Source organism: Mytilus californianus, unplaced genomic scaffold (genome assembly GCF_021869535.1).
Source record: "Mytilus californianus isolate M0D057914Y unplaced genomic scaffold, xbMytCali1.0.p SCAF_4, whole genome shotgun sequence".
Taxonomy (NCBI): Eukaryota; Metazoa; Mollusca; class Bivalvia; order Mytilida; family Mytilidae; genus Mytilus; species Mytilus californianus.
This window is the reverse complement of record NW_026262690.1, coordinates 69,196,905-69,210,051: the sequence shown is the minus strand read 5'-3', so window position 1 is coordinate 69,210,051 and position 13,147 is coordinate 69,196,905. Positions and strand designations below refer to the sequence as shown.

General features: G+C 31.0%; 1 protein-coding gene and 1 long non-coding RNA gene across 4 annotated transcripts in view; one reads left to right on the top strand and one right to left on the bottom strand.

The window, feature by feature from the left end:
- The window catches only part of LOC127698667 (uncharacterized), a 46,624-nt gene extending 40,191 nt beyond the window's left edge, over positions 1-6,433 (top strand). Inside the window, exons 3-4 of one of the 2 annotated variants that reach the window (XM_052202263.1) lie at positions 4,431-4,913; positions 5,360-6,433. In XM_052202263.1, the coding sequence (XP_052058223.1) occupies positions 4,431-4,913; positions 5,360-6,048 (1,172 nt within the window). In that variant the 3' untranslated portion in view covers positions 6,049-6,433. The remainder of the gene's footprint in view (positions 1-4,430; positions 4,914-5,359) is intronic. The other variant, XM_052202264.1, reaches the window with a different exon arrangement.
- The window catches only part of LOC127698708 (uncharacterized), a 55,524-nt gene that overhangs the window by 36,436 nt on the left and 5,941 nt on the right, over positions 1-13,147 (bottom strand). The window contains exon 2 of one of the 2 annotated variants that reach the window (XR_007980932.1): positions 6,440-6,960. This is a non-coding gene — a long non-coding RNA (uncharacterized LOC127698708). The remainder of the gene's footprint in view (positions 1-6,439; positions 6,961-13,147) is intronic. The other variant, XR_007980933.1, reaches the window with a different exon arrangement.

The window sequence follows — 13,147 nt, the reverse complement described above, 5'->3', positions numbered from 1 at the left end:
GCGGCTCATCCCTACCACTCGATCATTACATAGGAAGTGGATTTGTCCATATGCATAAATTTTATGTATACCCTTTCCCGCTTTTCACTCTAGTAAAGGTGCAGCGTAATGATTGGCATGAATACTAAACAGATGAGGCTGTTACGACAACAAAAATACAAGAAGTCATTCAACCTTAGGTCACCGAAATACAAGGAAAGCTACGTCAGAGTATTTAATCTGTACATGCGTATAAGAATCAGGAAAAAGTTTGTAATCGAGTCTTGTTCTTGTCTAACTTGGAAATTAATTAAACATATATATTTTTTTTTCGTTTACAAAAGGTAAAGTATTTGTTTATATATATAATTTTTATATACAAGTATAGTGTAAATTATATATATGTAAACAAGATTTAAGTAACAACATACAATGAAATACGGTATAAAAAGTAAGCAGATGCTAAATGTATATAACAACGAGCTGCTTCAGTTATTTGACGATACTATTTATCATATTTAAGCTAAAACGGTCAGGTTACAGAAATATTTATTATAAACTTTTATATATAATTTATAAATTTTTCGTGTTTTGATTTGATCTTAAATTATTTCATTATTTACAGAAATTTTGACAGTTTTTACATATAATCATAGAAAAAATTCAAATGAAGTGTCGACACTTTGAACACCGTGTGTGTGCTGATTATCTTAACTACAATACTAGATTCGGTCGAATCGTCATGTTTGAAAACACGCAGAAAGACAAGCACATTCAAAACTCAATGAAAAAATTGTACACATGTCTACTTCAAGAACTCTTTTCACTCTTAGGCGGATTAAAGGGAGGGGGCATCACCGCCACCTTCTTGAGATGCTTCATATACTGTTGAATCATCCACACTTTTTACCTATTCAACTCCAAACTTTTTCTAGGTAGGGGCAACGCCCCCCCCCCCCCCCTTTTTTTCAAATCCTGGATTTGCATCTCTTACTATACGTTACGGATTTAATTATCTATTTGGTAACATATTAAAGCTTTAAAAAATAATTTGTTTACTGGTAAAACACTAACTGGCAAACGATGTAGATTCATGGTTAAAGGGTCCCCCAAATGATAAAGTGAAGGGAAACGAACAATCGTATCTAAATATTCAAGATACATTCTTCCAACTGATTAGTTAGAATCAGTAAATACAACAAAAACTTGCATATTCATATATTATTTTCTTTTGTGTGAAAATGCAGTATTTCGGAATATCTTGTTTCTCTTTTTGTTATATTTTTCTATGAATTTAAAGCATTACATATGATGACATGTAAAACCTTGAAAAAATAGAACGACAAACGATCTGTGAGAACAAAAAACATTCCTTCACTTCTTTCATCAGTGGCTAACCATATTCTAACTAGTCGCATCGGTTTGGTGTAACGATAAAATCTGATATATAGTGAGAATATAAGCACCGTCCAAACTTTAAAAAAAACCGCAACAATCTTTGTAGAGGTCCTCATTGTTCCCTTTGGTGGCATGTTATATGGTATTTTTTCTACTGCGGTCTAACATACTCGCCTTTACCAATGACAAATGAAATAATTGTAGAACCCAATGTGCCGTCAATAATTTGCTTTCAAATTTGCATGTACATGAAATATTTCCCACTGGACGTAAAACAAACAACAATAAACCATCAATCACATTATTAACTAATTAGGATAAAAAAATTAATGTATACTCTAGTCTTTCATAATAAGGCTGCTTGATATACACATTTTTTTTGTACCTTTAATTCGGAAAAGAAAATCATAAAAAAAGTACTCCTATGTACAATATTTTTTTCTTCTTATCCGAATTCGGATAACGACCAAGACGACTTAATATTGAATATAGATATCCTTATCCGAATTTAGATAAGGATCGTCACATTGCATACTTAACTCTGTGAGGTAGGTCATGTATTCTTCTTATCCGAATTTGGATAAGAACAGTTATTGATCCTTGGTAATGTGTATTATGTATTCTATCCAAATTCAGATAACATTAGTTTCTCTCCTTATGTACATTGTCTAAACGGTGATAATTCAATTATTTATTCTTCTTTTCCAAACTCAGATAATTAAATAACTACTGCAATTTTAACACATAATGTTTTATAAAAGAAAGAATATGTCTAAATACCTTATTGTATTGAGTTCATCTTAAAAAAAAAGTGTTGCCTACCAACATTCTTATTTCAGAAATCTTGCTTATCCGAAACACATATTAACTTGAGCATATGGAAATGCTCAAAAGCAATTGGAAGCTGTTGACCGTCACCGTCACCGTCACTCACTCACCGTCACCGTCACCGTCACCGTTGCAGAATAATGAAAAGATTTTTTATAAAAATTAGTATTTGGTCTTGGAACAAATTGATCGTTATGATAGACAGATCGTAAGTTGTAGTGTTGAACATCATTATTAATTAATCTTAATTTAACCACGGATATATTTAAAAATGAGAAGATGTTTTATGATTGTCAATGAGACAACTATCCATAAAGACCAAATATTAAATAAATAAATATAAATGACAATAACAGGTCACCATACGGCCTTCAACAATTAGCATGACCCATATCCTATAAAAGGTCACGGTATGACAAACTGGGAAACAACTCAAAAGAGAAAACCAGCAGCCTGATTCATACTAAAATAAATATGACAGATAGCAACCAATGACAACCACCGAATTACAGGTTCCTGGCTTGGGACGGGGAAACAAAGAAAGTAGCGGGGTTTACCATGTTTGTGAGCCCTCAACCTCCCCTAATATGGGACAGTTGTATAAAAACACAACATAAGAACAATCTGCAAAAATTAGTTGGAACGGGCTTGACTCATCAGATCTGTATAAAGCACACAACAAGAGACAAAAAGACGAGAAAAAAAGTACCGATCATAGAGTACTCTCAGGAACTGAAAGCTAGTTCAAAGCCCAATTTCAACTACAAATGTATTAGGTAAACAATATGTTCTAACAATATACAATAAGGAGATGTGGTATTATTACCAATGAGACAACTTTTCAACAGAGTTCAAATGAAGTTGATTTAAGCATCTATACGTCACTTGACGGCCTTCAACAATGACCAATATTTATATTGTATAGTCAGCTATAAAAGGCCCCGACATGACTATATGTGAAACAAGTCAAACGAAAAACCCAACGATTTGAAATTTGATAAAACAATAAACGAAAAACCAATATGACAAACAGCACCCAACAACAACCACTGAATGACAGGCTCCTGACTTTGAAAAAAAGTTAAATAACAAAAATACCGAACTCCAATGAAAATTCAAAACGGAAAGTCCCTTATCAAATGGCAAAACAAAAGCTCAAACACATCAAACGAATGGAAAACAACTGTCATATCCCTGACTTGGTACAGCCATTTCCTTATGTAGAAAATGGTGGATTAGACACATATAATGGAATCTGGCCGGGTAAAACATGTTTGTGAGCGTTGAACCCTCATCCTAATCTGGGACAGTGGTGTTTCTGTGTATTTAACAATACACCGTGAGTACAGCTAGTTGTCTGTGTCTTCTGAGTATTATGATAAGTTGATTAAAAGAATTTTTCAACACATTCGATGATGATTGATTGTTTGTTGTTTGAGTCCAGAGGCAAATGTTTCTCCCATAACCAGGACGAGAACAAATCAACAATAACTCTGATAGGTAGGTTTTGCAAAGTGGATGAAATGCGTGAATTTCGACTGCCACTGGAAAATGGAAGCAGAAATTTTGCCTTTAAACAGACCACCTCATCCTCAAAAAGTTACAAGGGTTCTTTCAAGTGTAGGGAGCATGGAATTTCATGGAAGTCTTTTTACGTACATTCAGATTCTGGTAAACTGGCGTTTTTTCACAGTTTAGCAGTACTTATCATGCTTATGAAATGCCATGAATAACTTACATACTTCAATGAGAAAAGTTGAAATGCTGGAGTGTTATGTTGTAAATAATCAGGACTTTTCGATTTTTAAGAATTATAAGTACTACGAAACTGCTTTCTATCATTCTAAAAAAATATTTGCCGATGACATGGCATTTTGTCAATTATCTTTGCTATATTTTTCGTTGTCTAATTTCTTATAGCTCTATTATTAGACATTAGAACTTCTCTCTTCTCGACATTTGCCTATCATTTCCGTTTATATTCATAAAGTAATTGACGGCAATTTGGAAATTTAACACTCATCAAAATACAAGTGTAAAAAATCCGTTTTTTTTTTTTATTTTGTAGAAATGTAGTCATGGTGAAGATGATACTATAAGAATTGACTTCAAAGAGGAAAATACCGAAATTCTTTGCCAGGAAAAAGATCCAAATAAACTGAAAAATTAAGATGATTTCCGACGTAAGTGTAAACCGTTGTCTCATATAAAAGTGAGATGAGAAGATGGCTACTTCCACCATTTCGTGGTGTTGGTAATCTCTAAATTATCTGATGGGATAGATGCTGTCACCATCGGACAATACATAAGCTCGGCTGAAATTGGGATAGAGACTTGTGATGGCATCGGTAAATTTGTACAGCAGACGTTCTTGATTGAAGAAATCGACAAACATACACATACACATGCTATTTTAAACTTTGAGCAGGGTGTATTCTTAGTTGAACAGGAGAACTATCCAAGTACAACAAAAGAAATTAAGGAAGCTTTTAATCGTCTCAGCGAGAGAATTGATGAGAAAAAGTATGATATATCATCAAACAATTGTGAGCATGCAATTAGCTATATTTTAACCGGAAAGAGTGTCAGTGCTCAAGAGGAAAATACCGAAATTTCTTGCAAGGAACAAGATTCAATTAAACTGAAAAATTATGATGATTTCCGACGTGAGTGTAAACCGTTGTCTCATATACAAGTGAAACGAGAAGGTGTTCATGACTACTTTCACCATTTCGTGGTGTTGGCAATCTCTGAAGACGTATCTGATGGTATATATGCTGTCACCATCGGACAATACACAAGCCCGGCTGAAATTGGGACGGAGAATTCTGATGGCATCGGTAAATTTGTACAGCAGACGTTTTTGATGGATGAAAGCGAAACAAAAAAAAACATACACATGCTATTTTAAACTTTGAGCAGAGTGTATTCTTAGTTAAACAGGAGAACTATCCACGTACAAGAAAAGAAATTAAGGAAGCTTTTAATCGTCTCAGCGAGAGAATTGATTAGAGAAAGTATGATATATCATCAAACAATTGTGAGCATAAAATTATTTATATTTTAACTGGCCTAAATAAACTGAAAAATTATGATGATTTCCGACGTAAGTGTAAGTCTAAACCGTTGTCTCATGTACAAGTGAAACGAAAAGGTGTTCATGACTACTTCCACCATTTCGTGGTGTTGAAAACCTCTAAAGTATCTGATAGGATAGATGCTGTCACCATCGAACAATACACAAGCTCGGCTGAAATTGGGATGGAGAGTTGTGATGGCATCGGTAAATTTATACAGCAGACGATCTTCATTGGAGAAAACAAGACACACAATATTTTAGACTTTAACCAGGGTGTGTATTTAGTTGAGAAGGAAAACTACCCAAGCAAAGAAGATGAAATTGAGGAAGCTTTTAATCGTCTCAACGATAGAATTGGTGAGAGAAAGTATGAATTATCATCAAACAATTGTGAACATGCAATTAACTATATTTTTACCGGAAAGAGTTTCAGTCATCAAGCAGACACCAAAACTTTCTCCAAGAAATGTTTTAATGATTTATTCAACATTTTAATCATAGATTGTAAAGAAGTAGGGCTCAAAACAGCTTTGTTAGTAGCTGCCCTTGGTGCCATTGCTGGTTCGTTGGTGCGTACAGCTTATGTAAGAGTAATTGTTACTGCTATTGTAAGCCTTACCGTCGAAAGTAGCATTATTAAATGGGGGGACAAAAGGGGAAGTAATTTACGCAACGAAGCGGATATCAGAATAGACTTGGCTGCTCATTTGCCCGATATCAATGGTGCTTTAAAAACACAAGTAGTGCTATCCTTGACGACATGAAGAATCACACTGATACGAATTTTGTTTGTAACATTGCAGAGAAACTTATTTATGAAGCAGCCCTGATGACGTGTTTGGCGACTGTTTCTGTCGCTACAGGAATATAAACTATACTATTTTTGTCTTTCGTATTTAACAATTCAATTTCAAGGAGACGAAAGAAAACATTGGAAGATAGAGATCTATGTCGGCTGTTGTTCTTGCAACTTTTTGCAGGATATGGGTCTATTGGAATTGCTGTAGTTTGTGGATATTTCGCATTTTTTGACTTTTATCGTCCTGCATTATCTTTCTTTGGAATTGTATTTGGTTGTTGTTTGGTTTTTCGATATATTTTGACTTGTACTGCAGGGATGATTTTTAACGTCTGTTGTTCTCAGTGTTGCTGGACCTGTTATCAGTCAAGCTGTTGTAAATGTTACGAGGCCAGTTGTCATTGTAGATGCTATAGATGTCATTTGAGCAACGTTTGTTTTATTTTTCTATCTTCAGTAATCTTTATATATGTTGCGTGTTTAGTTGTTATTGTTTTCTGGGACGATTAATTGTGTATTTAGTATTTATAGAAAGATAATTGAATGGAATAAAGATTCCAAAACAAATGTAACAAGAGTAAATACAAAAAAAAAAAAAGAAACGTGAAATTTTGCACATATTGCATTATACCATATATTTTCATGTATATGATACTATTAACAGAAGTATATTTGATAATACCAAAAACAAAAATTGTCAGAGATAAAAACACTTATATTAGAAAATTTAACCAGTCTTTTTTCTATTTAAAACCCTTTAGGTTTACAACTTTAATCTATAGTAGATGTACTCAACAAGATCAAAACAAAAGTAAAGATTTACTCACCTTAATAACTATTCTTAGTACATCTTCACAGCATAAATCCGATAAAGTAACTGAAAATAGAGAAAAGGAAAATATTATGCAAAAAGCAAATAAACAATGTAAAAATGTTATGAAAAACAAAATATCAAAAACAAACAGATCCGTTTCATCAGATTTCGAAATATTTGAAAATATAACCACATTACTAGCTGAGAAAATTAGAGACAGTATATTAGTTTTCCTCAGTCAAAACCATACATTTGTTTTAATTTGCACAAAGCAAAGAAATGTGTCAATTTGTAATTTTATTAATAGTTCTATGTATATGTTGTGTGATTTGTATTTCAGGTATGCAGTAATTGCTATGAACATATATTATATGTTTCAAAATTATCATCTCAATATTGGACAAATTCATTCGTGAAACAGACTATAACAATATTGTTGCAATCCAATTACACAAAAGAAAATTGATAAATGTAATCATTTTCACAGGTAACTCCCACGCTATAAAACGACGATTAAATGTGGGTGAAATAAAATGTACTTTAAAAACGCGACCCAACATAAAGTACACTTACTAATTAAAATAAACATAAAAATCAACTTTAAGTTACATATTTTTTATTTTTTTTTTTTTTTTTTTTTTTTTTTTTTTTTTTTTTTTTTTTTTTTTTTAATTGAAACATGTTAAATAACCTGCACATTTGTACAGCTAATGTTAAAGGACTTCGAGATAAACAAAAGAGATCGAGATTTTACCAATGGATAAAAAATCAGAAATGTAAAATATCTTTTATTCAAGAAACTCACTTCAATACATCTCTAGAAAACGTTCTAACTATCGAATCAGATCATTCTCTTTATTATAGCCATGGGACGACATCAAGCAAAGGGGTAGCTATATTGATTAATAAAAAAGTAGACTATAAATTAATAGATGAGCATAAAGATTTAGAAGGTCGAATAATCATGATAAATATCGAATTTGAAAATATAATTTATTCTCTTATAAACATATATGCCCCAAATATAGAATCTGAACGAAATAGCTTTTACAAAAAATTAAATGACTTTATAAACAAAAACGCAATAGGTACAATAATTTTAGGAGGAGACATGAATGATGCCCTTAAAAATGTAGATAGGAAAAGTTCAAATACTCGTAAAAAAGTTAGTAAACCAGTCAATAGCCTAAAAAATTTAATAAAATCAAATGACTTAATAGATATATGGAGACACGTTAACCCCCAAAAGATCCAATATACATGGAGACGTAAAAATCCAGTCCAGTCTATTCGAATTGACATGTTCCTAGTCAAAAAAGATTTCATGTTAAACGTTAAGTCGTGTGATATTAGGCCTATTCTTATTAAAAGCACTGACCACCAAGCAGTTTCCATACAATTACAATCTGTCTCAACTGAAACTAGAGGCCCGGGTTACTGGAAAATTAATAACGGTATCCTCGACGAGCAAGATTATGAATGCAATATAAGTAAAATAATACAAAAACATAGTAATAAGATAGAAAAAAATGAAATAGATCCAAGACTTCTGTGGGACTCCTTCAAATTGGAAATAAAGGAATATAGTATTAAGTATAGTAAAATTAAAGCAAAAAATAGGAAAAATGTAACACGTAATTTAGAATCACAACTAAAAATATTATATGAGAAATTAAATAATGAGGAAAATGATTTTATAAAAGAAAAAATATCCACATTAGAAAAAGAGCTAGAAAACCAATATGAATACAAAGCTAAAGGAGCTCAAATAAGATCAAAACAAGAGTGGGTAGAAAAAGGAGAAAAAAATAACGCGTATTTCCTAGGTCTTGAAAAATCTAAACAAACGAAAAAGACAATACTTAAACTGAGAAACAATAATGGGGAAATAGTAACAGATCAAGATAAAATATTAAAGCTTGAAAGGGATTTTTATGCTAATTTATACGACACTAAACAAAAACCGGATATAGATGTTCAAAAATACATTACTGAAACAAAACGCAATTATAAATTATCAAAAGAAGAAAGTAAATCTTGTGACGGATACGTAACGCTAGAAGAATTAACTATTGCAGTCAATAATCTAAAATTAAATAAAAGTCCAGGAATGGACGGGATAAGCATTAACTTTTATAAAAAATTTTGGGGACTTCTTGGACCTCTACTTGTAAAAATTTTTAACTTTAGCTTTGAAAATACTGTAAATTCAGAAATTATTGCGTCTATTTATTATTGCGATTTTGTCATTTTAGACTTAAATGCGATTTTAATTTTTACGATTTTGAGAAAAATCCTGTTTAATTCATATAAAATATTTCAAAATGCGAGTTTAAATTATTGCGTTTACAACTCTGTCGCATTTTTCGCAATAATAAAAACCTCGCAATAATTTCTGAATTTACAGTATACAACTGCCATTTACGCAAAGACAAAGTTTACTGAATCTAATTTATAAAAAAAATGATCCGTTGGAACTCACAAACTACAGACCAATATCATTATTAAATAGTGATTATAAAATACTCTCCTACACTTTAGCTTTAAGAATAAAAAAAATCCTAAATCTAATCATTAATGCTGATCAAACAGGATACATCAAGAACAGATTCATAGGTTTTAATCTACGCCAAATACAAGATGTAATAGATTACGCAGATAAGTTCAATATAGAAGGTGCTATTTTATTCATAGATTTTTCGAAAGCTTTCGACACATTAGAATGGAATTTTATGTATCATACTTTAGAATATTTTGGTTTTAATAAACCCTTCATAAATTGGATAAGAACCTTGTATACAAATATAAATAGCTCTATATTCAATAACGGGTGGATATCTTCCCCTTTTGGACCCCTTAGAGGTATCCGGCAGGGATGCCCGTGCTCTTCTCTACTTTTTGTAATGTCAGTAGAAATAATGGCCAACCAACTAAGGCAAAACAAAAATATAAGAGGCATAGAATTAAAAATTGATAGTAAAACACATAGCTTGAAAATCACGCAAGTTGCTGATGATACAACTCTATTCCTCAAATCGAAAGAAGAAATCCGAACAGCATTAAATGTAATCGAAATTTTTGGAACTTTTTCCGGACTACAACTAAATAAAAATAAAACAGAAGGAATCTGGATTGGTAAACTCAAACATTGTAGGGATAAAGTAGATGAAATTAATTTCACGGATAAACCCGTAAAAGTGTTAGGAATATATTTCGGCATTAATAAAAAAGATTGTGAAAAATTGAATTGGGATACTAGATATGAAAAGAGTCGAAATCTAATTACATCGTGGAAAAAAAGAAACTTAACAATTTTAGGTAAAATTCTAATAGTTAAAACCCTCATTATACCACAATTTACTTTTTTAGCGAACGTTACAGTTTTAAGTAACTCAAATATACTTGAACTAGAAAGAGAAATCTTTAGTTTTATATGGGATGGTAAAAAAGATAAAATCAAAAGATATACATTGGTAGCAGATTACAACCAGGGAGGGCTAAATATGATCGACATAAAAAGCTACTTCTCCTCTCTTAAGATAAGATGGGTCTCTAGGTTGCTACAGGCAAAACAAGAAAATTGGACATTGATCCCAAAGCTATTTTTAAACAAATTAGGGGAAAATTACCTTATTTTTAGAATGAACTTAAATAACCAAACCTTAAAAAAACTAGATATAACTAAGGATATTCCAGATTTTTACTTAGATATAATAAAAAGTTGGATTTTAATTCATGAAACGAAAAACACAGAACTGAAAAACTTTGTCGAGATAAGAAAGCAAGTTATCTGGGGTAATAAATTTATCAAATTTCAAAACAAGCCGCTTATTATGCATAATTGGATACACAGTGATTTCATTTATCTTAATGATATTATTGACGACAATGGAAAAATTGCCCACGAAAAAATATTTAAAAAACTGCAAAACACTAAAAATTGGATTTCAGAAATTTCGATAGTCAAAAAAGCAATACCAACCTCATGGCTAAAAGTTTTAGCCAAGAAAGAATCCATCAAATCAAATGTAAATTTTAACAGATTATTTATCAATATAAACAAAGAAAACATTGAATTTGAAAATTTAAGCAACAAAAAGGTATATCAATACCTCGTTCGACAAAAAATTTCTCCAAACATCGGCATAAATAAATGGAAAAAAGAACTAGAAATCAATTACAATTTTACCAAATATACGTTTAAATTTATACACCAAAATTTAAAACTGAATAAACTAAAAATGTTTAGATGGAAATTGATAAGCTGCATTCTCCCAAATGGAGAAAATCTCTACAAATGGAAAATCGAATCTAGCCCCTATTGTCAACTTTGTCAACTTAAAGACACGTATCATCACTTTTTTATTGAATGTAAATTTCTAAAAGAATTTTGGGAAATTATAAATAAAATTTTATCTCAAATGAACTTTAATAAAAAAATCAACTTAAAAGATATAGTAATAGGCTACAAAATAACAGATAGCGAGTATATCGGATTCAATATAATTCTGACAATTATAGGATTTGCAATCTACAAATCGTACTATGTATCAAACCAAAGAAATAAATCTACTAATGTATTCATTCTCTTTAAATCTGAATTTGACGAATACTTTAGATCATACAATCTAGACAAAGAATACAATGCAGTCCGGGTGTTTCAAAATTTAATCTAAAGAACAGAAATTTGTTTTCTTCAAAAAAAAAAAAAAACATTTTTATGATATTCTTAAGCAGACAGATATCTTAACTATATAAATAAATAAATTACTCACCTAATAAGTTTGAAATCCAAGGATTAAGATATAAAATCGGCAAATTCCACAATAAACATCCATTAAAAAGCATGCTCTCACCTTTAAACAAGGTAAAACATCCGATCAAGAAAATCGATATTCCACACATTTAAACCATGCAATTGATAAACGAGATGACAGTAGATAATTTATTTCGGATTAGTGTATCATATTATTATTGAACATTGTATTTAATTGTAAAAAAACAGTAGATAATTAATTTCGGATTAGTATGTCATATTATTATTGAACATTGTATTTAATTGTACTATTACTAATATAAAATATAAGAAAATACTACTTATCTATATGAAACCCTGTTCTTATAGATATTAACAATATCGGGGTACCTTACTGTTAAAGCTGTAGCGGTAAGGTCATTGTTAACAGCTTTAGTGCAATAAAACTTTATTCAAGTGTTAAAAAAAAAAAAACGATTAATTAAAACTATGGGCTTAGGTCGGTGAATGGGTGTTGAAGAAAGGGAGAGCGAAAGAAAGGGGTCCGACTTTTTAGAACATAATCATTGTCTTTAAATAAAAAGAACGATTATTTAAGGAATGACTGTAATATTTTTTCTGTCTATGAAGAAATAACCTACAAAATGTGGTGCACACTGAATAACCCGCTATGCTTTTGGTTTTGTTATCTTCTACAAATTGTTCCTTTACCTGATAAACCAATCAAATTAACAGATGCAAATCAACAGATGATGCTTATGACCTACCATAAGGACTACATTATTTCAGACATAAAAAAGACTTAAAAGAGGCATGAAACAAACACAAAGTTCTATTACATTTTTCTGATCAGCTCATAGACATATATGCGGGTTATTCAGTGTGCACCACATTTTTTAGGTTATTTCTTCATAGACAGAAAACATATTACAGTCATTCCTTATAATTTAATTCTAAATTCCATTTTTAAGGAGTAAATTATGAAAAAAAAACCGTTGATGACGTCACGGTCACAGGACAAAATTATGTCTATGAGCGGATAGACAAAAAACTTTCAGCCAATCAGAAGAATGTAATAGAACTTTGTGTTTGTTTCATGCCTCTTTTTAGTTTTTTTTTTCACTGAAATAATGTAAGTCATAAGCATCATCTGTTAATTTGATTGGTTTATCAGGTAAAGGAACGATTTGTAGAAGATAACACAACTCCTTTTTTATCTGATTGTCTTTCCTTGTTAAATTTAAGTTAAATTGGAATGTGAACATACCAAACATCTGATGAATATCATAATACTCATTCTAATGCTATTCGTTTGGAACGATCATTTTCATTGGACGTTGACAAATAGTTTCTACCGGTCCGTAACTAAGGAAAGCCACCATTCTGAATATCAATTTTTTTTTAGTATGTGAATTCTCAAAAAATTAACAAAAAAGTAACATTTTGTGCTTCACGATCTTATTTTTGTCAATATTTAAACCATTCAGAAGGGTA